At 40.0% G+C, this 24,910-nt stretch overlaps 1 protein-coding gene across 1 annotated transcript in view; it reads left to right on the forward strand.

The window, feature by feature from the left end:
- The first annotated feature begins 533 nt into the window (after positions 1-533).
- Positions 534-24,910, forward strand: part of LOC136439659 (WD repeat-containing protein 90-like) — a 34,037-nt gene continuing 9,660 nt past the window's right edge. The window contains exons 1-39 of the mRNA XM_066435154.1: positions 534-699; positions 1,173-1,264; positions 1,563-1,739; positions 2,273-2,496; positions 2,779-2,861; positions 3,084-3,284; positions 3,443-3,701; positions 3,903-4,107; positions 4,510-4,620; positions 5,053-5,198; positions 5,715-5,772; positions 6,228-6,346; positions 6,719-6,883; positions 7,265-7,389; positions 7,571-7,690; positions 7,862-7,932; positions 8,344-8,508; positions 8,874-9,013; positions 9,367-9,497; positions 9,818-9,948; positions 10,114-10,281; positions 10,664-10,792; positions 11,491-11,621; positions 11,933-11,979; positions 12,332-12,457; positions 13,120-13,238; positions 13,857-14,045; positions 14,477-14,579; positions 15,010-15,131; positions 15,457-15,613; positions 18,892-19,085; positions 19,224-19,271; positions 19,708-19,852; positions 20,327-20,438; positions 21,281-21,458; positions 21,774-21,893; positions 22,932-23,130; positions 23,337-23,467; positions 23,975-24,148. Of these exons, the coding sequence (XP_066291251.1) occupies positions 690-699; positions 1,173-1,264; positions 1,563-1,739; positions 2,273-2,496; positions 2,779-2,861; positions 3,084-3,284; positions 3,443-3,701; positions 3,903-4,107; positions 4,510-4,620; positions 5,053-5,198; positions 5,715-5,772; positions 6,228-6,346; positions 6,719-6,883; positions 7,265-7,389; positions 7,571-7,690; positions 7,862-7,932; positions 8,344-8,508; positions 8,874-9,013; positions 9,367-9,497; positions 9,818-9,948; positions 10,114-10,281; positions 10,664-10,792; positions 11,491-11,621; positions 11,933-11,979; positions 12,332-12,457; positions 13,120-13,238; positions 13,857-14,045; positions 14,477-14,579; positions 15,010-15,131; positions 15,457-15,613; positions 18,892-19,085; positions 19,224-19,271; positions 19,708-19,852; positions 20,327-20,438; positions 21,281-21,458; positions 21,774-21,893; positions 22,932-23,130; positions 23,337-23,467; positions 23,975-24,148 (5,325 nt within the window). The 5' untranslated portion in view covers positions 534-689. The remainder of the gene's footprint in view (positions 700-1,172; positions 1,265-1,562; positions 1,740-2,272; positions 2,497-2,778; positions 2,862-3,083; positions 3,285-3,442; positions 3,702-3,902; positions 4,108-4,509; positions 4,621-5,052; positions 5,199-5,714; positions 5,773-6,227; positions 6,347-6,718; positions 6,884-7,264; positions 7,390-7,570; positions 7,691-7,861; positions 7,933-8,343; positions 8,509-8,873; positions 9,014-9,366; positions 9,498-9,817; positions 9,949-10,113; positions 10,282-10,663; positions 10,793-11,490; positions 11,622-11,932; positions 11,980-12,331; positions 12,458-13,119; positions 13,239-13,856; positions 14,046-14,476; positions 14,580-15,009; positions 15,132-15,456; positions 15,614-18,891; positions 19,086-19,223; positions 19,272-19,707; positions 19,853-20,326; positions 20,439-21,280; positions 21,459-21,773; positions 21,894-22,931; positions 23,131-23,336; positions 23,468-23,974; positions 24,149-24,910) is intronic.

Raw genomic sequence — 24,910 nt, forward strand, 5'->3', positions numbered from 1 at the left:
AATCTATAAGTGGATGTACTGAATCGGAATGGGACATGTTTTCCATATTCATCCGCCACTGACCTACAGTATTATTTCCTGTAATGAAGTCTGGGCGTTTTCTTTTTCCGAGTCATCGACCCGTAACATGAACACAAATGGAGCAAAACGTTTCATTTAAACGTGTTCATATATTCGCTTATCTACTTCACACTACAGCGCAGTTGTCCTACACAGAAGATTTACGCATATTACGCACTCTTGTATTGGGTAGATTAGCCTTATCAGTTATGGAACTATAGTTATGAGTAGATGCCATACATTGTACCTTGTACACTTTTGTTGTGCAATAAAGTTATTATTATAACGTTATCGGTCTTCCAGGGCGTATGGTCGTTTTAGTATCAAATTCAGTTTCATATCTACCAAATGAAATTATTCGATCAAAATCGTAAATCCAAAATGGGGTGTTAAGAACTTCTTCCAAAACTTCCATGGCTCGAGTCTGCATTTCAACGCATGCTGCTAGATGGCGCTTCAAAATACCCATGATGCATTTTCCTCAGACGTTTGAACAAGATGGCGGCAAAATATTTTGTTGTGGTTCGAGTAGTTCATTTGTAAGTCATAGTTACCTGGTTTCAGTCCAGTCTACGCTGAAAACAGAACTTATTCTGTCAATATCACTTCTTTGAGGGCACCACGGTATAATGTCTAAGTGTGAGTATCGTTATGTTGTAGTTTTTGCGTGTTATTTGTTCGTGAAAATCTTCGGGAATGGCGACATAATTGTGTTTTTGTTCAACTCTTTTCCAGAAAATTTATTATTATAAATTACGACCCCAACCATTTTGTTGATACATGATGTGACTTGAAATTTGTATCGATCCCTATATGGTATACCTCCTGTCTAGTTATACGAGAGTAATTTCTGTACATTATTTTATTCACATCGATGGTATCAACTTCATACTTATCATAGCATTATGTTTCCTCTTCGTCCACAAATTACACAAAGTAAGTTGTTCTCAGGCTCGATAACGAATCATCAAGATCCATTTTTCATCAGAAGACATTGCGACGAACGTATAATTTGATATGAATTTAATACTTTATGTATTTTACACACTTGGTTGTGTGTAGTTTGAACCTAAAGGTCAAAGGTCATGTTTCGTCTTGCCTCTCCCCTGCAGTGTGGCAGCACCCGTATGTGAACGTGTTCAAGCATCTGAACGTAGCAGAATGGAAGAAAGCCAGCAAGGAAGGGGAGGTATCCACAATCATGGTAAGAGATCAGCTACTAGTATACAATTTAGCATACATGTGAAAATTATCACCTATGCTTTGATAGCACAAACACTAAACAGTCAATTATTTCATAGTAAGACTTACACTTTACATAAAATCAGAGAGGACTAATTATGTATCAAATAGAATTAAAACTGTGGATTAAATTTTTCTGTACGGAAAAATGGCATGCAGGCCCACTTTCTAGCTCTCAAGGTCTGCCTCGATATGGTGTTAGCACTCAAGTTCGGCCTTCACATGGTGTTTAAAAGTCATGTTGATGGTTCTTTGAACAGGACAAGACCCTGAAGTCCAGTGTGTACAGGGTGACCGGTTCAGTGCCTGCTGGGAACTACATCCAGCTGCCCAAGACAGCCTCCCAGTCCCTGGGTCTCACCGGGAGGTTCCTCTACCTCCTCTTCAAACCCATCCCTGGAAAGTACTTCGTGGTCCACCTGGATGTGGCAACACAGGTGAGAAGTGTTTTTTTTTTCTTGACAATGTTTTGACATCAATAATGATATTCCTATCAATATGATATGGGCAGTCTTTTAGGAGTCAACAGGTTCTGATGAAAATGAAGGGTTCAGGGGTTAATTTGGAAAAACAAGTCAAACCTTCAATTATTGTTCAGCAACTTCAGCCTATAAAGTTAGCAAGCAGCAGGGTAATACATTTGAATACCAGCTTCGTGGACCCGCTGCAGTGAAAAATGAACAAAACACTATACTAAGTTTAGAATAGCAAATATGCATTAAATTACTTCACACTTTGGTTCAGTGCACGTGGCTGATTCCAACAACATTTTTATTACTGATTGCGATAATGATATTTATGTCGCATTCCGCACAGAAATGTGTGTTTTTCGGGTGGGTATGACATAAATAAAATGCAACACGATGTATTCCGCATCACCCTCGGTCCGCATCCCGATACAGAGTACACTGTGTTGTATTCTATATATATACTTTACTTTACAAACAAGTATCTTTCCGCTTTCTTCCAGGATGGCCTTGTTATCAGGATATCATTTTCCAACCTGTTCCGTGAGTTCAAGTCCACGGCCACCTGGCTCCAGTTCCCTTATGTCTGTCACGCAGCCCGTGGTTCGGTACAGGAGCTGGCATCCATTGGTAACCATGACAACCTGGGCCCCGCCCCGGCGGCCATGCGCTGGACAGTGTTGATGCTTGACCTGCACTATATCCTGTCTGTGTACCTGAACCAGAGGTACCCTGCGATAGTTTAACTAGAAACAAAAGAAAGTATACAAGTCTATATTGCTCGTGAAAGTCCAGCATTTTGAAGAACAATTGTCAGCATATACATTTACTCCCTAGTAAGAATGGTGTAGCATACAAAAATACTAGTCGAATAGTTTTAAATAGTTTCACTGTCACTAGTGTCAGTATCAATTGCCCACTCACGTGCACCCCTTGTGCAGATACCGGTAAGCATGAACAAATTCAATGTTGTACTGTTGTGCCCTGGCTTATATTGTTCATTTTGCAGGTATGCCTACCTGAAGAGTGTGCGGCTCTGTGCAAACCTGTTTGTCAAGAACATGTTCACCAGTGACATGGAGTATGAACCAGGTAACTCTACAGTAAACATCCATTCCCTTCATAATCAGTAACCTTGAAGAATATTTGTGGGTAGTGAAAAGTTCTGAAGATGTGTATTTTTTATCTTATTTGTTTATCTAGGGAAAGATACACTTAGGTAACAAACCTATTTTTCAGGAATCCCTGATATTAGAATCTAAAAACACAACTAGCACTAATTGAATATTTAATATTTGTGTGATGTTCATGTAGGTTTGTCCCTCTCTGAAGCGAAGAAGACAGGTGTGTTAGCACACGGTGTCACCCCCATGCCACGTGAAATGGCCTTTCCCATACCTAAGGGAGAGACATGGCACGGCAGGTACGACTTCGTCAGATTCCCATCCGCGACCAAGAAGCCACCATTCGACTCCATCCAGAGGGGGGACAAAACAACACAAGTTTCACAGTTTGGTAAGAACGAATTTAGATATTAGATTTCAATGCTTAGCCCCAGACATGTTTCTGCAATAACAGGAAAAAAACATCTAGTTAACTTATTTACAACTAGCAAAGATTGTTGTTTGCAGATTTTAAAACACCCTATTCAGCAGTGGTGTATTCCTTATTAGCTGAACCTGGCACCATCAGTCCAAAGAGAACAGAACCAAAGGAGGTTCAAACCAATCGGCCAATCAGAAACCCTGTATCATCAATCAACCACATCACCTCTCCCAAGAGGAGATCACACAAGAGGAGACCAATCACAGCGAGCCTTCCTCCAGTAGGGGTAGCCATGGCGACCAGCTCAGAATCATCCATTGCTGTCCAGCCAGTGGGGGACGAGGTCCATGTTTATGCTCACCCCACAGATGAAGTTATTGTACACAGGTAAAGAGTTTGACGTAAATTGATAGCTTACGTGTACATAACAGCTAGAGATGTATCCGTATCCTGTTGAATTTACCTTATTGTGTAGAAGTTACTCTTCAAGTTTATACAACTTACTGGTTTATTTCTAATGCATTTATCTATAAGTAGTGAAAATAACATTATTGCACCCATTAATTAAATAGTATTAATTTTTCTCAGACATGATGAGGACACTGGAAGGGTGTCATCGGTCCGAGCGAGTGTTCCGTCCACAGCAGGGCCAATCAGGTCCTCCGTACCAAAGCACACAGCACCTCGTCCCCCTGCACCGGTCACCAAGAAGTCACGCCATCGCACGTTAAAACCTGACCCCATCCTCAAGTTGAAAAGGATTGTGGGTTTTGGAGGCAGCACAACAAGAGATGTGAGTTTCAAGTGTTATGAATGGTTATACAAATGTATGAAGAAGTCTTCTGTATGTAAATTTAGGGGAAACTGAGTTTATTCTTGCTGTTTAATTAAACACATAGCATTTACAAGTAAATTTATCTTCAAAATCTTTGAATCTAGTGCTACATGTATACACCATCATTGCAATTGTAACTATGTTTTCCAAAAGTAACTTGTGCTAACAATTACATTTGTGTTTTGGTTGTTATAAGATACAATTTTTCAAAGCACTTTTCCCTGCAGTTTCTTGTAATGCACACTCTTCTCAAAGCCTTCTGTAACAAAACTCACTAGAAGCAACAAGCTGTGGCCCTGTTAAATGTTTTGCCCAATCAACAGACTCCTGCATTACATACAATATCCACCTTTGTTACAGACACTGTGGACAGCCAATGGCCAGGAGATTGTGTATCCTTGCCATGCTGTCATCGTTGCCATGGAGACAGACAATGGGCACCAGAGGTTCCTTATTGGACACACAGACAAGGTGAGGATTGAGGAAATCAAGAGAGTTCAGAAAGTTTTGATAGACAGTATTGTTTTAGCCTGGCTGCTCTTAGTGGGGTATACCAGTAGCCTGTATTGGTATGTACATGTAAGGTGGCTTTCCAATTATGCATTTGTTTGTAGTTGTATTTATAGTTGTAGAAGACCTTGCAAAAGGTGCTGTACTTTTGTGTCAATAAAGATCTTATCACTAATAGTATGTACATTTAGCTACAAAACTGTCCTTTGGATTTACATTTTTGTATCTCCTATTATGTTCACATCAGGACAGTTTTAGTTTAAGAGACAGGGATTGATATTCAGAATACAAGTGTAATGCCTGGTGTGTATGTGTATAAGGATGTGTGACTCTGCATATAATTTATGTGATTTGTGTATTTTATATTAAATGCCCCCTCTTATCCTGTTGTAGGTGTCAGCCCTGAGTTTTGATGGTTACTCCAGACTGCTGGCCTCGGCACAGACAGGGTCCACAGCTGTTGTCAGAGTTTGGCGCTTCCATAACGGGGAGTGTCTGGCTGTCTTTAAAACACATGTCCACTCCGCACACAGTCTTAGGTCAGCATATGTCTCCTGCACTACATATTTTGAAATGAAAGATTGCTAGTTTGGCAAAAATCAACATCGTGGTGCCATAAGATGTTGTTTGATGTGAAATATTTATGAGAAGAGGCATCATGATATAGATATACAATGTATTTGTAATTGTATAGTCCCAAGTTGCCCCAAAATATGCTCATATTTCTCAATTAGTGACAATTTTCAAATCTGCCTGAGGTAGGAAGCTGTTATTCCAAGAGCACTGTTTTTTTATTTGGTTGTTAGTTTTGCACATAACGACACAATGAAAAAGTTATATTTTGACTTGGATATTGGATTAAGAAATTTTCTTATCATTTATTGTCTAGATAGGTTCAAACACATTTAATTTGATGTTCCCTTTCCTCAAAAATATTATGAAATATTTATGAATTTAGAATCTAGAACTTTCTTTGCTCAAATATGTACATTTGTATAATTTCCCTTTGCTTGTCTTCCTTGTTTGATTTTTTTTTACTGTATTTGTGTCTTAAGTTTTTCACAAGATGGTGATGTACTGTGTGGGGTTGGCAAAGATGGACATGGCAAAAATGTAAGTTACAGCTTTATATTACATGTACATGGTTGGATACTGAAATGATTTATATGTACTTGTCAAGTCATTAATTTTGTGTATCTAACTTTCTGTATATGGTACACTGTACATGTACATGTACATCCAAACTTTGGGATGCCAAGTATTGCACATATTTAGCATCTTGTCATCTTGCATCTCCTTGTAACGTCTTTTGCAAGGGTTTTGTCTACAAAACTTCCAAGGCTACATCATTTTCTACAGAAATAATTGAATAATACTGTTCCCTACTTTTGAAAGAAAATTTCACAGAAATAGTATCTTTATGTGCAGAAACATTTTATTCATTCATTTTATGTATTCTGTTTCTCCAACAAAGTGGAAGGTTTGGCCAAACAGGTGTTTATTGGCAAAGGTCTATTAACAGTACTGTACAGTCATGTATTGTCCTTTCCTGTTACATGTACATGTAGATGGTTGTGGTTTGGGACACATCGCGGGTGACCAGGGGAGGGAATGTAGACGTCCTGGCCAAGGCACACACAGACGTGGACATCGCACAGCTCAGACTGGCTCCCCACGACCCCACAAGGTAGGTACTGTCTTGTACCACAGCTGGAACTTTCTTCCTCTTGGCTGTATAGTTGTACTGTATGGCAACAATTGTCTTCTGTTGAATTCTGCTTGAATGTAAAGATGGTATTCTACAGTAAAAAAAATGCTTCATCTTGAATAGACTGGATCTGATGGTAGCATTGAGCAATATAATTCTTTCAATCAAAAATTTGTAAAAAGAATAAACTGAATGATCAGAATGCTCTTGATTTCATGGTCAGCTTTTAGCTTTCCCATTTTCTACAGACAGTGAGATGAACTGATTGAAAGAGTTGAGTTATTGTTAGAGTTTACTCTGAACCAGTCAGGCCATTGATGGTTTCCCACCGTTATTGCATTGATTATAAAGGATGGTTTCCTGTGGTCGCGACAACATCCGGTTCTGGAGGCTAAAGCACGGTTCGCTGCGGTCGGCGCCGGTGTCCCTGGGGGAGTACCATGCCATGGAGTTCACCGACATCATGTTTCCCGTCACGGCAGACCGCGAGAGTCACACCTCGGAACGCAAGCTTGTGTGAGTCAAAGGATTCTATTTCATATATTATACATCAACTCAGTATCACCATCACCATCAAAAATCTTGTAGCTGATAGCTAAGGATGCTGCCTCAATCAATGGCATATATGCACAAGCAAGTTACTAAACCAACTGGATAGATTTTGTAAATGGTCAGACGTATCAGGTAGCATCCATTACCTTTCGTCAGTGACTAACAAAGATCAGTAGTCCATCAGGTATTCAACCAAAGACTAATCTAGTGAAAGGAGGTTGTCCTTAGTAAGCATTTTCCAGCACTTCTTCTGACGCTTGCCAGTACATTGATATGATGATATCTAAGTGAAAGTATAGTGCATCATTAGTAATCTAATATTGATGTTTGTTCTGTTCCCCCCAGCTATGCCAGCACCAGATCAGGGTACATATTTGAGGTGAATGCTGCGGACATCTCTATCCACCACGTACGCAGGCTACTACCGGTGGACCCTGGGCCGCACCGCGAGAAACCAACCTTTCACTCAGGTAAGGAGCAAAGATATCATTAATTTTAAGTCCCAACCTACAGACAAGAAATGAAACTTTGAAAGGTCTTTAAATATTCAAGGCAGTGACCATAAGGATCTTTTGAAGTACCCTCCATTTCTGCAATGCATATAAACCCCTCTCACACTTACATGTGAACCCTTAATGATGTTCCCTACAGTGGCTGGTGGGATAGCAGTGAATGCCATCTATGTAAACGAGAGCTTTTGTGTGACTGGATCAGACGATGGTTACCTCCGTCTCTGGCCACTAGATTTCACCAGTGTCTTCTTAGAAGCAGGTACTAAGTAAAAGCTTCTACTCTTGTTGCATTGTTTAGTAGTTTAGAAAACAACAGTATGTATAAAATCTTAATAAAAAAATATGAAGCCTGATCTTATGACACAGAATACAATGCCATGCCTCAAGGGCCATGCTATTTGAATATTTGAGCTTATTATTATTTGCATAGAGCATGAAGGTCCGGTGACTGCCGTTAGAGCAAGCCATGATGGGTTGAAGGTGTTGGCAGGCACAACCACTGTGAGTGTACTTTTTATTTCATTTAATCCAACTGGATAAGTTTGTCTTCATGTTTTATGTTTTTATACAGCTATTATGTCTCCAGATTCATAACAATATGAGAACATTGTGCACATGTATATTCACTTAATACAGTATCATGAAGACAATTCATGATTTATTCTTCTGCTTTCCTGATAGTTACCAAGATAACAAAATGTCTCAGGCCATGATTGAGTCACAACTCTCATCAGAACTTTCACTTCAAGTAACTTATCAATATGGCAAAAAACAGTTACTCAAACAACTGGGTATGATTATGGAAAACCATATCATTTAAGTACTCAAGCAACTGTTTTTTGGTGTATCTTATCACCTGGATGTCTAACCTTCATCAACTAGCATATCAACACTTATTGGTTTGAATTACAGGGAAACCTCGGCATTCTTGACATTCCCACACGGTCCTACACTACCGTCATGCGGTCACACACTGACCGCATCTCAGACATGAGCCTGGACATGACACGGGCACACATAGCTACGGTGTCAGCTGACCACACCATCAGGGTTTGGGACATGACCAACTTCAAGCAGGTACAGTCAGTGGTGGTTATATACTCCAAAATCTTTTCCGTTCAGCATGCAACAGATATTAGTGCTTGCCCCAAAGATTATCAACATAGTATGTTTTTGTAACCTTGCAGACTGACTAACAGTTTAAGGATAGAGTATCTTACTTGCTGGCAAACATTGTTAAACCACTGAAAACATTTTACTAAGTTTAACAAATGTTACAATATTTCTTTCTCAAGACAAATCAGTCAACAAGAAGGAAAATATGTTAACAAAATCATAATCTTGGGTGAAGCTAATGCTAATTGAAAGCCTTATGTTATAGTTTTATGTTGTAAGTAGAAAAAACAGTTAAACGACGAAATGTTTTCTCTCTACCTGTACAGCTCTATGACTTCAGTGCCCCCAAGGAGTGCCCGTGTGCAGTAGCGTACCACCCCTCACAGCAGGTTCTAGCCTGTGGGTTTGAGAATGGCTGTATTAGAGTCTTCAATGTGGCCAACACCAGTCTCATAGCAGAACACAAGTAAGAACATTCCAATGTTTGTCATGTACAATGTATATGATTATTGTGAAAGTTTATACAAAATTCATATGGATGACTGGGAAATGTGTGACTCCCTTTGCTTACATTCAAAGGGAGTCATTCACACCTTCAGTGTGCTAAGGTTTGGCACAAACTTCGCATTGGTTATGGTAATGGCGTTATGCAGCAGGAAGTAGGTTAAGTTATATGCTTTAAAACATCTTTAAATCATGATGAAAGTTGTTCAGGCAAAAAAATTTATGTCTCTTGAGAAGTTAAATGAAACTGAATATTATGTGATGTGTTGTCATAACTCTGTATCTTTCACCTGATACACATTATGTTCCTGACAGACAACACCGAGGAAAGGTAGTAGGTCTGACCTTCTCCCCTAGCGGCTCTTACCTGTACAGCGCCGACTACTTCGGTACCCTGGTCATGTACAGTACCACAGAGCCTGACTATGCCATCATCAGAGTTCTGGGTAGGTCTTTCCGCTAACTCATTCATTTATATTACCTTTCTGTCTTGATTCTGTCAGAATGTATTCCTGCTTAGAAGCAACTGAAAAGTTTGTTATGTACACGCTGTGTTGAGAGGACTATACTGTATCAAAGATATTTGAAACAAAACTGTTTCAAATATTCAGTAATAAGGACTGGTGCTATATTGTAGAAAACATTCTAGAAGAGTGAACGAATACTGTTTCCAAGCTTGAAGTTTAAGAGAAGCCAACTGTAGATGAAAATGTATGATCCAGTATTCCTGTTTGAGGTGGGGTATCATGAGTCTCTTTGTTGCCAGGCAACATGGTTGCTAGGAGTGAGGCCCACGCCCCCCATGCCCTGACCATGAGTGAAGACAGTCGCCATCTTGCCTTCGTTGGTCCATCTGATTTCACGGTGTCTGTTGTAGATGCAAGATCTCTGGATGAGGTACTGTTGTCTTTTTTTTTTAAAAAACAAATTTATCTTTTGTTAAATTGTATGTAATTTGTACATGAGATGATCAAATTGTCTGGTGAAGTCTGTGCCACAATACGATATTGAACAAAAGTTCAGTGTCCTGTATATGTATTTCGTCCTACATATATTTCACAGGTTCTGCGAGTGGACATCACATCTATGGAGCCAGACGTGGCCCGGTCAGTTGTGGACAGGGCAGTAAGAGTCAACTTCTCTCCTGCTGCGGCCAGACAACTACTGGTCGCTACATCCTCCAACCGGCTCCTTCGTCTGGACGCCAGGACAGGTCGGCTGTTAAACGAGGTAAAAACATGTCTAAAGCCTTACAATGTAGATATACATCAATTCTTCCTGAAGTATCTAACCTATAGTCAGTGATAAAAGGGCATTGCTGGATGTCTATCGTGGTCAAGTTCTAGCATCACCACATCACAATTTTGAAACATTGGCCATAAGTAAGGCCTAGAATCCTAACACCCCTCTGTAAATCTCTCTATGATTATGAAGTACACCATTACATATTCTCACTGAATAGAAAAAATCATGATTGCATCTCAAGTAGCCTTTGAAATCTACTGTAAGTTTCTCACATGTATATGCTTGTGATATGTAACAAAATGTATCTTGCCTTTAGTACTAGTAGATGTCATAATGTTACATTGTACATTCCCTTGTTTTCCTTCAGGTGTCCAACATCCACCGGTCCAGCTGCAGTTCCCTGGCGGTCAGTCAGGACTGCAGACACCTGGTGACTGCAGGTGACAGGGTGCTGAAGGTGTGGGACTACCACATGAGGCTGGACATCAACTTCCAGGTGCAGGAGTACAGCACATACTATAGCCTATCAAAGAGTTAAATTTATTTAGTACAAGTAGAACTATGCATCATACAGTCAAACCTGAATTCAGCAACCACTCAAGGGACTGAGACAAAATGGTTGCTGAGGACAGGGTGGGGTTAACTATGTAGAAAAGGACGGAACTGTTTTAATGTGGCTTGTGACTGGAGGTGGTTGTCCGACCAGACTTAAGAATTATCTGTCAATGGAATGACCTTCATTTTTCAATACAAAAATCTTAAAGGTAGCAGATGATTTAATGAAAATATTGAAATGTTCGCAGTTTGTTTTATTTTCGCGTTGAACTCTCCTCTGCAAATTCATGACACCGTGAATATGCTTTTCCAATGTATTACTACTACATGTAACTGTACTACAGTACTAACTGTACTGTTTCAACTGCAAAATTAAAACACTGTGAAAATATCCTTTCCCCTTCTACCACAAAATCAAGTCCCTGCAAAAATAAAGTTACTTTTGTTATTCACTGCAAGTATTATCTTAGAATTTATTGATTATTTCAAATTCTGAAATAAGAAGTTGGACGGAAAGCACTTCCTTTACGATCAGCATTTCAATTAAAGTTATTATGTCACAGTTCAGGATTGATGTCTTTCCCCAAAGTTGATCACCTGACAAATACAAAATTAATGCATCATTTTATCATGTTTCAGGTTTTCATTGGCCACTCAGAGGCTATCAGTGGTGTAGGCTTCACCCCTGACGGTACAGGCCTGGTCACCGTGGGTGATGCCATGTTCCTGTGGGACGTCATGGCAAATGTGAAAAAACCTGAGGAACCTGGGTATGTGCACCACTATGCATCATGTTTTTCTATCTTGACTGTTTTATTTTGCTATATTGTATAAGAATAGATTTGAAGGGTCTGAACCAAGGTGAAAGTAAAAAAGACGACCAGAACAAAAGATAAAAGTTACAAACTTTTAGGTTATAGATATAAATGCACTCATCCAATAAGATAGTTTCTAATTATATGGAAATCATTATGACCAAAGGACTTTACAAACAAACACAGAAACTTACCCCAAATGTGTTTGTCATGTAAAGTTCAGTCCTTATAATGCTGTGTACTGTCTAACACCTCTGTTCATTTAGGGGCAGGACTCCAAAGAAGACTTGGCATGAGGCTGATCCTGCTACTGGTAAGTTCAGAACCTGTTGTCTTTACTGGACTATCAATGTTCAAGAAGCTGTGAGGTGAGGGGCTGTCTTCCAGCTCTCATTCCCCAATGTGCTGGAGTCCACAGCACCGAGTTGGACACTACATGTACTTTCTGGTCATTTCTTAAACAGTGTCCAGCAAACCTCCGACATCTGGCTCATACTTTATTGGATAGTTTTGGGAGTCCAGCATACAGCTCTTTATCTTTGCAGTGTTGGTCCCATTTTTATGATTTGATGCAGAATCCTTTTATGTAAGGATTGAGATTGTCATCTAAGAATTCTCAGACACGAGCAACTGTGATTTAACTGTTATCCTTACTTCACTACAAGATGATCCAGTCCCTGATGTGAGAGACCAGTTGCTATTGGATACCAGCTACCAGCCCCGCCCGGCACCCATCCCCACTCGGTACTCCCCACCAAACATCAGCTCCATCCATCCCACCATGATTGGAGGTACGTACAGTCAAACTTGTGCTAGAGACCACCTCTGCATAAGGTGGCTTCTTTTTGATAGTACCTTAGATTATATGAAGACAATTCAAACTGGATAAAAAAATTCGGAGATTTACTTCCTGACGTTTCAAGTGACATCCATCACTCTTCTTCAGCCTCATTAGAATGAACTGGCAGAGTGAATACAACTACTGTCTAGTACATCTAACTGGAAAAACAAGTTGATTAAGTCTCCCATTGACTCCAGCTCTAAGAACCCTGTCTATAGTGTTCACCTATCTACTGTATGTGACTGTTTTCTTCATGTCCTTTGAGTTGTTACTGTAGACAGGTTTGACTTTAGCTCTTTCTCAGAGGACAATTCAAATTCTTTAGTTCTCTTCAACAACTTTTATGAAATGTTTTAGATGTGGGCATGAAGGCTGCACATTACAATAAAGACCTGTAAACATGATAATCCTGAAGGAAACAACAATATCAGAAAGGACTCATTTTCAGCTCTGTTTTTTTAGTATTTTTACATCTTCATGACACTTAAAACTGGCTCCTAATAGTAATAGTTTACATTAACATAAGAATGTGCCTATACACCTGTTGACATTAAGAGACAATGATGACTTTTTGATTCGCTGTTTACAATTTGGATTTCCTAACGTTTCCAGAGATGCACACAGACGAGTTAAGGTCAGAGACGGAGTCAGAGATGGGAGGAGCAGAGGTTCTGATTGGCCCAGATCTAACAGATAGAACTGATGAAGAAACAGATACAGCGACAGATGCTGTATGTACTCTTTATATTAATTCAAATTTATATGTACAAATATTTTAAATTTTATAAAGATTTTTTATGCTATTTCCGTACACAAACTAAAGCTCTTACCAACAAGCTTTCAATCAGTCTCTTGAATTTCCAGCTGTTTGAAAACTTGTTGATAAGATTGAGAGCTTTACTTTGTGTACTACAGAAATAGCATATAAAATCTTAAAAGTTTCATAATCAATTACCGTCACAGGTGAACTTTCATTCGAATGTAGTGAATATTGTTTTTGTCATCCAGACAAGTGAAGATACATGTACCCTTCAGCACAGCATGATAGCATCCAAGTCACGTGATGGTAGCAGGTTTTACAAATTTTACCCTAGAGCCCGAGACACACCAATATGACTCTCTACATGTCTTACTCTAAGTGTTAATTGTGCAATTTGAGCTTTGATCCAACAAAAGGAAAGCACTCACCATAAATTATGTATTCTGCCAACACAGATGAGCTTTCATTCAACTGCAAGTGTTGTTTGAAAAAGTACAATGTAAGCCCTTTGTTGAATCAATGTCATCTGTTCACAATATTATAATTAAGATAAGCTTCCTTGTCACTAAAACATTTTGTCCTTTCAAAGGAATATCCCCAACCAGAAAGCCTGGGGCACAGCCACAGGGTACAGCCACACCAGAGGGTGGTCAGCCCTGGGAAGAAGGCTGCAGGGATGGTGCTGGACCCCAGGCTAGAGGAGAGCAGCACCGGTCATGATCAACCTCTGGTTAAGAAACATTTTCTACCAAGGGAGAAGTCATCTAATTTGGCTCAGGTAAACATTGGCTCAACTGGGAGACCCCCGTTCAATCCTGGGAAAGGCATCTCGGTTGTGGCTGCACCCATCTTTCGGAAGGGAATTGAAATTGGAGGAGGTGCACATTAAAGGGGAAGGGCCAGCAACCTCTCCCTGTAAGAATATCCTGTAAATGGCTTTAAGTTTGTGGAGATTTAAATACATGGGATCCGAGATCACGACTAACTCATAAGACATTATTTTGTATCTTAAAACACATCTGTTGATAACGCAGCTACTCTCCGATTGGTTACTCTGACTAGCCAATTAATGGCTTACTTATCCAGGTAATTTATGTAAGCCCCTCCCCCATACTGTCTACTTGCTAAATACACTAATTACATGTATGTCAACATCATGTCTGTTACACTGTCCCCATTTGAAGACAATTTTTCTCTACCCCCTTGTAGAGGCGATACACAGCGCCCCTTAACCAGGCAGGGCTGACACTGCAGGCTGTTATTGGATACAATGGAAATGGCAGGGGAAACATGGTCTGGAACTCAGACACAGGTTAGTCTATCGTTCAATAATCAAGCCATCCAAATCCGAGTTTGAGGAAAAGCTATGATATGCAATATACAAATTCACCATTTCTGAACATTATGAGAAACAATTGTTGTTCTGCTAACAATACCGCCAGTAAGTGTCAAGTTGTCATGATATTCACAGTAGATATTGTTGTAGATAGTAAAAGACATGATAAATGTATACAAAGTCATGTAGTGTCGGCAAATTTCCCGATTAAAAAACAAATGTGGTTCTTAGTTAAGCGCTACCAAATTTCATACCATAATGTTAACACATACTGTAGATATCATGGACCGAAGTTTGATATACAAATCATCATCCTCCAAATAGATGCAGATGTTGGTAAATCTTTCAAATAATCATTGACAAAAGAGACTGGCTGTTGTCTAAAGTTTGTGTGTGTTTCCCCCAGGTGTGTTTGCCTACACCAGTGGTTGTGTGGTGATCCTGGAGGACCTGAACTCAGGTGAACAGAAGCACCTGACAGGACATGTGGAGGAGGTGTCAACGCTGGCCTTACAAAATGACTGCCAGGTACATCTGGAATATATCTTTCTACATCCTGGCTGTTAGACCAGGAAGCAGCTATATTCAACAGTTATCATTTGCTGGAACAAAAGATGAAAAGTCTTTAATGTTTAGGCTAACAGTAATGTTTCAACAGGTAAAATTGTCCCTTGCTGACAGTAGAAGTTTACAGTACTGTTAGTAGCTGATACCTGAATAAAATGTCATCAACATGCTGCAAGTTCTCAAAACAGTGCTGTTATTCTAAAACAACGTATTGAGCCCTGGAATTTGACTGTGCTATTACAGTGTAGTTTGTGTTAACCCCACACATGTACTGCTGTACTTGTAGGTGCTGGTGTCTGCATCTGGCAGCCGCGGGCTGGTGAAGAGCCAGGTGTGCGTGTGGGACCTGCAGAAGAACACCTGTCGGCAGGTGCTGCACTATCACCAACACAACATCGTCTGTCTGGCCTACTCAAGGGACGACCGCTTCCTGGTCACAGTTGGTAAGATTCGTCTTACTCTTCGTATTATGATTGAATAAGCAAAAGGTTTTCAACATCAGCATTTGAACACATTATGTACTTGATATATTGTTAACCAATACACTACCGCCAACACAACATCGTCTGTCTAGCCTACTCAAGGAACGACCCCTTCTTGTTCACAGTCGGTAAGAAACGCCTTACCCTTCGTATTATCAAAGACAGCAAAAGCTGTTCCTGTCAGCAAAGATATGGCCACATCACTTTTCAATATCAGCATTTGACCACATCATGTACATATATTGCTTAACAATACACTACCAAGAACTCAAGAAATGACCGCTTTCTGGTCACAGTCGGTAAGATTTGCCTTACTCTTCGTTTTGTCATTACATACAGCAAAAGCTGATCCTGGCAGCAAAGATATGGACCATCACTTTACAATACCAGGATTTGAACACATGTACTTGTATTGCTTACAAACTACCAACAACCGCTTCCTGGTCACAGTCTATAAGAAATGTCTTACTCTTATTGTTTATTCAACGCTTCTCCAACCAGCAAAAGCTGTTCCTAGCAAAAAATATGGTCACAATATAACCATTAGAACACTATATGTACTTGTATTGCATAACAGCTCTTCAGAATATGATACAAACATGATACCCAAGGTATTAAGCATGATTTATATGGGATCACAATCATATGTTTTGAGTAGTAAGTCACATTTGCTTCAAGAAGACAGGAGCGTATCCAGTCTAAAACTGCTGGTAGATTGCAAGTTTACCCTGTCCATAAAGTATTTTATGAACATCGATGAACTTCCGTGCAAGAATAATTCCACCTTATCTTATTCAAACCTTGCAAAGAACAGCCATTAACTTAAGTGGAGCGCCATTGAGCAATTTAGAAAATTTAGACACAATGGATATTGCAAAGCTATTAACTGTTATAAGAAACATCCATTTATCAATTTAGACAGCCAGTAATTGTATTTAATGCATACAAAATATTTCCCCAGACAAAAATCATACTTCAAAGGCTCAACTGTCACGAAGTTAGACTATTGATGAATGTGTATACATACTTTTCTTTTACTGTAAAATTACTTTTTGAGCGCATGTAGTTTTCTACCAAACTTATTTAATGATACCAAGGATTTGGGTTTAAGTGGCTACAATGTAGCACCAACTTTTCTTTTTTTGATTATCAAATGATATTTGATGAAAATACATCACTTATCTGTCAATCCACAGTCTAGCAGGTCTTCAATCCTTAGAACATGAAAAGATGGATACAATATTGACCTGATACATGCAGAATACTTTGCTATATATCATGTCATAAACTAGGGCGTAATATAGTGGTTAGGATGATCTTGTCAAAACATGATTGATTTGATGTAATGGTCAAGTTTGTACATTGAGCCAGTCCATTTAATCGTTTTTAGGAAGTCAGTTTATGAAATAAAGTGTAGAGGATAAGAATGATTTAATCCACGGGGGGTTGATAATTGAAATAAATGGGGAAAGGGAGTTGTTGCCAAGCCCTTTTTAAATGGAATAAATAGTCCTAAAGAATTGCCATGAAACGTTCCAGAGTATGAAACCAAAGAACTTGTAGGAAAGATTTCTAAATTTAGTACTCACATTTGGAGCTCTGCCACCAGCATGCTAATGTATACATTAAAGCAGACATATATTGATTTGAGAAGTAGTTGGTATAGTGGCAGCACATCTGCATTATGCTGACTCAAGCCACCCTTAATCCTTATAAATGACCCTCTTTTAGGTATGATTGATTCTGCCTCCTCCGTGGCATAATTCATGCTATCAGAAGATGGATTTGTGCAATATGCAGTCAAGGGCAAGAGTCTGGTCCGTAACAGGTCTTAACTACTCTTGTCTCTGTCTGTGGGGACAGACTGACATTTTGCCTTGCTTCTGGGATTTCACCTGAGACAGTGAAGCTTTGTCAAGTGTAAGAGTCTGTCTCAGAGGTCCTTTTAGCACTGAGAATGGCTTATTGATATCAGACATCCTTAGGGTGCCTGATTGATATTCCTAAACTTATGTGTCTGTTGCTCAAGCTTCATGTACTGAAGTGGTGCAAAGTGCAGCCTTCACAGTAAACAATAGACCAATCCTAAAGCCCCACCTAAAAAAGTAAGTCTGTCAAAACTCAGGAATACAAATCAGAAACATCTGAATGCAAAACTTTGACAGACATGTGGTGGTCTTATTAGTTGAACTGCTTTTTCTGATTGGCAGCCAGATCGGTCTAATGTCTGTTTGGTGAGGAGAACATTCTGCATGATACATGTATGTCAGGTATTGTCTGTGCTGGCTGTAAATTCAAAACCCTTCTTGCGTATCAAAATGAGAAGCCCTGGTAAAAAATGAGTTTATATCAACTCCGATCTAACAAAACCATACCTTCAGCACCAGGGACAGGACTCTGTTGCAAGATTTTGAACCATGATAGATTACAAAATTCCTTCAAGTTTTGGGCAATTTTAGAGACGTTAAGTTTGATGATATAGTTTTTAAAAATCGATATCAGTTGGTTCAAACACAGGGGTACCTTTAGTTCTTTCTTCAGACTGTTGTGTTCAGCACCGGGGACAGATCCATCTTACCATGATTGCTGTTATCCTTTTTGGGCTCAATGAAGATAAGTTAATCAATGTAAAAATGCTTTCAATCAGCATGGCTACCTTTTCATTAATTTGTGTCTCTATATTCAAAAATAATTTTTTCCACTCATTATTTGATATTGACATGGATAAATGCAAAACTGCCAAGTTCCATTTGTATGATGCTCAAATTTATCTTCGACAGTCTCCCATTCATATATATTGATGGATTGTGGAATCTTAGCTTTCTTTAACTGCCATGTGAGTTTTGCAGACCTCCTGTCCTGCTTGTAAAGTTCATGGGGATATCATTACATTTTACTGTGAACCATACATATATCGTACAACTCGTACAAAATCAGTCACAGTCATGGTGCTTTCTTTCAGCACCAAGGACAGGCACCTAGTTTGTTTCAAAATTACGATTTCTTTGGTAGCACAGGCCTACGTTTCAGTACCACAGAATGCTGTAAATCTTGACATGTTTGCAGCGTTATCATGTGTCTCAAATGTCTTAATACTGTACTACAGAATTATTTCAACAGCAAACTTAGAACACCGCGAAAAAACATTTTCCCCTTCTACCGCAAGATTAAGTCCCTGTGAAAATAACTGAATCTACAGTAACTAACTAGCCCGAGGTCTACCCCTCTCCCCAACCCAGGAGACTACAGAGAGTGCACCATTGCCCTGTGGAGCACGGTTGACTACACCCTGCTGACAGCCACTAAAACGGCCCTCCCCATCCATGACCTCAGCTGGGATCCCTTCAACGCAAACGAGTTCACCTCCATCGGCCAGAGTGGAGCCATCTTTTTCTGGCTGGTGGATGAAACCAACAACAAAACAGTGCTTAATGTGAGTAATGCTGATATTTGAAATCTCTATTATTAAGCTTTTTCCAATTTCTATGGATGCACATAATTTTTTAATAGACAGATTTTAAATGCTTATTAAAGCACAGGTTACAATATGACTTGTACATACTTGTTACAGGTGCATGAAGCTGATGTTCCCAAAGAGATCCTTCAATCACAGTCTGTGGTGAGTAGGTTTTCAATTAATATACAGTGTGTAATTGTATATAAAGATATAGTTGGCCAGTCCCATAGCCATGACTCTTCATGCTGTGTACTTTCTGGGTATCTCTCCATAATAACAAAAAGATTCAAACGACTTCATGTAAATTTATTCCCTACTAAAATTCCAAAAATATCATGTATCAATTACCCACTAAGGCTTCCATTCGAAAGGGTGGGGGTTCAAACCCCGGCCGGGTCATACCAAAGACCTGGAAAATACTGCTTTCTCTAATTAGCACTCAGTATACTATGCAAGTTGAACACAGACCACTAGAAGTTGACTAGCCCCCTTCTGTTGTGGCCTATAGTATGTGGCCCAAGGGCTAAAGATGGGCTGTACACCTATACACCAAAAAGTATGAGAAGAATAGATAACCTAACTTTAACAATCCCTGCAGGTGCCCACCCCTGTAGACTTCACAGCCCTCTGCTACTCTGCAGACAACATCCTGTATGTAGGAGGCAGTAATGGTGTGGTGTCAGCCTGGGACACCAGACAGAACATGTGCTTCATGCACTGGACTGCAGACTCAGGAGAAATTGGTAACACTACTCCTTCTACTTCACAATCTGTACTATATATTGGCTATGTGGCTTTGCATATTTCATCAATTGATTAGACTACTACAGCAACTTTACTTTTTGTGCATAACTTGTGAGCCTTTTAGCACAATTTTATGCCATATATCACGTCATCTTATTATGGACAAATAGATGTACATGTACCATTTCAATACCCTTTTTTCACCTAGGGTAAAACATAAGACAAATATGGTCGCCTCATAAAAGTGGATACAATTTTGTTAGTAAATCTCATATCTCATAATAGTAGAAGAGTATTTTTCCAACATATGGTAACTATTGGATAAAAGATTTCTTCAACATAATTAATAGTTAATACCAGGCCAATCTTTTTAATTGTGTACTACCTTCCTCAGGGTGATAATCACTGGTTCTACTGTGTTGTAACATACATGTCACTCAGAGGTCTGTCATTTTAAACCCTTTGTTATGCAGGAGTGTTAGTGTGTAAAGCAGCGAGGCTGGTGACAGGTAGTACATCCCAGCGACTCAGACTGTGGGCAGTGGTGGGAGTGGGAGACATGAGGATACCCACACAGTTTAACACGTAAGTGGGACACTATAGTGTAGTAATACACAGTTCAACACGTAAGTGGGACACTATAGTGTAGTAATACACAGTTCAACACGTAAGTGGGACACTATAGTGTACCTACATGTACACAGTTCAACACGTAAGTGTGACACTATAGTGTAGTAATACACAGTTCAACACGTAAGTGGGACACTATAGTGTACCTATACACAGTTCAACACGTAAGTGTACCTATACACAGTTCAACATGTAAGACTGACACTGTTGCATGATGTACAATAGACAGCTCCCACAGCCTAGCTCACCTCTGTCAAAATGAAGATATGTTAAAGATAAAAACATGCAAATACAATGTATCTGATTGACATGCAGCCACTCTCTTACTGGTAGAACCACTAACTGCCAATCACTCATCGGTTGAGCTGCTAATTGTGACAGTCAGGATCAGTCTGTTGATATAGAATCTGAATAACTATCATGGTATGCTGAACTGACAATCAGTACAGTAACAAAAGCTATTATCTAATCTCATCCCTCCCTTAGTGTAACTTTTGGGGCATCACAGAAGATCTTGCAACCAGTTTTCTTCTTGCTTTCCTGTTTTTCTTAATGTTTCACTTAGTGTCATGTCTGTCTATTCTCTGATATCATCCCATCTTTTTCTTCTTCCCTGGACGGATCCCTGCATGATAGTTTTGGCTAGTCACAGTGAACGTGACACATGGCCATACCACTTCATTTTTCTTTTCCTTAACGTAGTTATAGGAGGTCTTCATTGATCAATGTTTTGCTTGATTTGATTAAGTTGAATTAATTGCCAAAGTACCAAACCTGCGAGTTTCTTTGTTCCCTAGTACTGAGACCAAAGGGCTGACCATGGATGATGAGATGGTGCTGGATGGACAGGTCACGTGTGCTGCCTTCGATGACACCATGGACCTGGGCATTGTGGGTACAACAGGAGGAACTCTGTGGTACATCAACTGGGTGGAGAGAACTAACATTCGATTGGTCAGTGGACACGGCAGCAGGGTAGGACAATCATCATATTAGGCTTAAGCCTCTGTCACACATACATTTAGCCGACCATGGCCTCCAGACCTTCTCCAGACCATGGTTGAGAGTTGTTTGGGAGTTGTTGCTGTTGCTGTCCACCTTGAAGTGGCATAGAAGTCAGCAAGTTTGCTTGCTGTCTCAGTAGCAGGGTATATTTTTACAGGGAGGGGTTGCTAGCCCTAATCCCCTTTAGAATTGGGTAAATACTTAACAATTTATATATGTTGCTAAAAACGATGTTTCCATAGTGGCATTCAGATGTTCATTGCATCGTACTTTGTTGTTCTGTAGATCAATGGCCTTGGGTTCTCCAATGACAGCTACTTTGCCACCTGTGGAGATGACGGCAGCCTGCATGTGTGGTCAGTACAGGACAGGGAGCAGACCCTGCAGTTCCAGGTGGTGGACCAGGTGGGTAGGGGGCGCTGCAGCATAGCTGTCATAACTCATGATTTTCACCTTTTATGGTCAGTTCAGTGCTCACACAAGTAGGGTGAACTCTGCCACTTTTTTGGGCCATCCTAATCGTACATTTGAATTTGTCAATGATTGTGCTACAGTAACAGAAAATTCAGCTGTTACAGTTTTCCATAACCTAAGTCTAGATGAAAAAATAATTTATCATAATATACTCAATCATATACATCATTCACCCAGACGAGAGACCTGGAGCATTCCCGTCTTGTATTAGCCAACAAAAGGGTATATCACTTCGTAAAGGGCCATATAACCGGGCCCGACAGTGTGTAAGCATGTTGACTGATTATGATGTTGATGATGAATCATATACTAGTATTTCTGTATATTAATTGGTTGCTTGGAAAGGATGTGTATTTCGCATTTGATCAAGATGAAGAAATATCATGGAGGTTCAATGGTCCAAATTCAGTGCAACAACATCCCTGTATAATGTAGCACATCGGCAGAACGTACACGTTTAAGGTTGTGTTCGCGTATTTAGGATGATATCTCGTATATAGGTTCATTTGGTTGAGTCCAAAGACATATCTTATGCAATGGCCGTTACTCCGATGCAAAGTTGACCAAAGAAAAAACACATCCAGCAGTTACAATAGATTTAAATATCAGGCTGATTACCGTGTACGCATTACGTTCTGCCGACATGCTGTATAATGTAAATACCCCATTACTCCAAGCTAAAAAACGTTGAGGAGACCTTGGTTCTGTAACAATGTGGTTCAAGCGCCACTTAGCACTCTAACTGGTCCGGACTGTTCAGCCTAGTGGTAAGTGCGTTGGATTTGTGAGCTGACGGCTTGGGTTCGATTCCCGGGAGCCAGGAGACTGTACTACTCGCCTCATGTGTTTCACTTCTTCCTTTTCCCTATTCCTTCAATACTTGTTATAAAATTCAGTGCAACAGCATACCTGTATGATGTAGATATCCTATAGAACATTGAGGAGACCTTGCTTCTTCCTTTTCTCCAGTCCTGCACCTGTGTGGCCTTCAGTTCGCGTGCCCACCCCCCTCCCACCAGGGTGGGCAGCGATGACGTCAGCAGTACGTACATGGTGGCGGGGTACAGCGACGGGACCGTCCGCATGTTTGAGTTGGACAGTGTGGAGATGGTTCTGAAGATGCATCCTCATGCAGTGGCCATTACTGCTGTAACGTTCGCTGCAGATGGTGGGTGGTTTGTTTCTTTGTGCAATGCTGTTTGTAAATATTATACTGCTAATGTCTGGTTTTTACTAATGATTTGTTGTGTTTTTCTTTGTTTGTTTGACAATGCATACTTGTACATGTGCACTGCACAGTTAGGTATCCCTCCGGCTATAATTGTCTAAGCAGCAAAATAAAAAGGATTGAAGAACAAGCCGAGTGTTTCCTAGGTCGAGCCATCCTGTCGGGGGCGAGTGATGGGCTGATCGCTGTGAGCAGTCCCACCACGGGCATGACCCTGCGCATCCTCAATGACCACAAGGGGGCACCGATAACAGCGATGGACACCATCTTCAAACAGGTACAGAACACTCATTTATGGGTTTGTAAGATCAGATTCAATTCGTATGTAAGTTTTTTTACATACTAAGTGCATTTTACGTCCCTCGGATAGCACGTTAAATGGATGTCCCTTGTTTGAGGACAGCCACGTAAAAGAGCCCACCACACTTATCAAAAGGGGTAGAGGTTCTTCCTGCTGTGAGTGGATCAAGTGAATCTGTCAGTATATGCAGCTTGTACTCTTCAGTACAAACTTGGTGTGTAATGCCATTACATTGTGTCAGTTTATCGGGTATGCAATACAAACAAAGAAACAAGTTGCATTCATCCATACTGAAATTTTTAAAGGACCAAATCAGGGTTTGGAGACAATGAAGTCATCTATGATACCAAGAACCGCAAGTACATGTACTTACAATTGTACAGTACATCTAAGTGAATTTTTTAAAGACCAGATTCTGCAGACATCCATAAAACCAAGAACCAAGTTGAGACAGAAATGTTGCACTTGTTATTTTTCCCACAGGAGAACGATTACGGTGTTACCGCGCCCATCCTGTGGTTGGCAACATCTGCCGACAGACGTGTCAGCGTGTGGGCTGCTGATTGGACCAGAGACCTTTGCGAGCTCTTGGATTGGATGTCGTTCCCGGCACCAGCATTCGATCCTGACGGAAATGTGGTCAGGAAAACTGATCTGGTAACTTTATTACCTTAGCCAGAAGGTTATGTTTTCAGTTACGTCATGGTTGGTCTGGGTCTGTATGTATGTCATGAGCATAATTCGAGAAACTGTAGATGGATCTTCATGATTTTTTCTAGGTGTGTAGCGGTTGTGGGAATAGAGGTCAAGTTCGAAAATGGTTTATTTCTCTTGAATCTTATACAAGCCCAGGAACTCAGGCAGGGTACAGCTGCAGAAAGTTGTCTCCAGAAATGGTACCAACTGAAGGCTGACATTGTGTTTCATTGTATTCTTGTGCTTATCTAACATAACATTACCTGTGTCCATGTCTTTGCATCATTTTGCCTAGGCCTCACTGGTACATCCAAAACATCCAAAATTTGATTATAGTTTCACAGAAGTGAGTGTTAAAGCATACTTAGAGAAATTCAGGCCACTTGATTGGAGAAAATGTTTTAAGCCAGCAATTAAACTTTCTTCAGCACATCCAACAAATCAAATTATTTTAGCTACAAGGAACATTCCTGTAGTTTTCACCCAATTATCACTTTTTTTTCCACAGACTGTTGCTTACATATATTTGCTTATCATGCAGAAGAAGAAAAGCATTTATTTTCTCAAGTGTAAAGTATATCCATGGTGGAAGGTGTACAAGCAAACAAACACCTGGCAAAGCACAAAATCCCTTGTTATGTGTTGATTTTTTTCTCTGAATAGATAAGAAAAATGCCAAGCTGCTACACTACATGGCAAATGTATGCCCTTTGGAACTTCAGT

Source organism: Branchiostoma lanceolatum, chromosome 8 (assembly GCF_035083965.1).
Source record: "Branchiostoma lanceolatum isolate klBraLanc5 chromosome 8, klBraLanc5.hap2, whole genome shotgun sequence".
In the NCBI taxonomy this organism is placed as follows: Eukaryota; Metazoa; Chordata; class Leptocardii; order Amphioxiformes; family Branchiostomatidae; genus Branchiostoma; species Branchiostoma lanceolatum.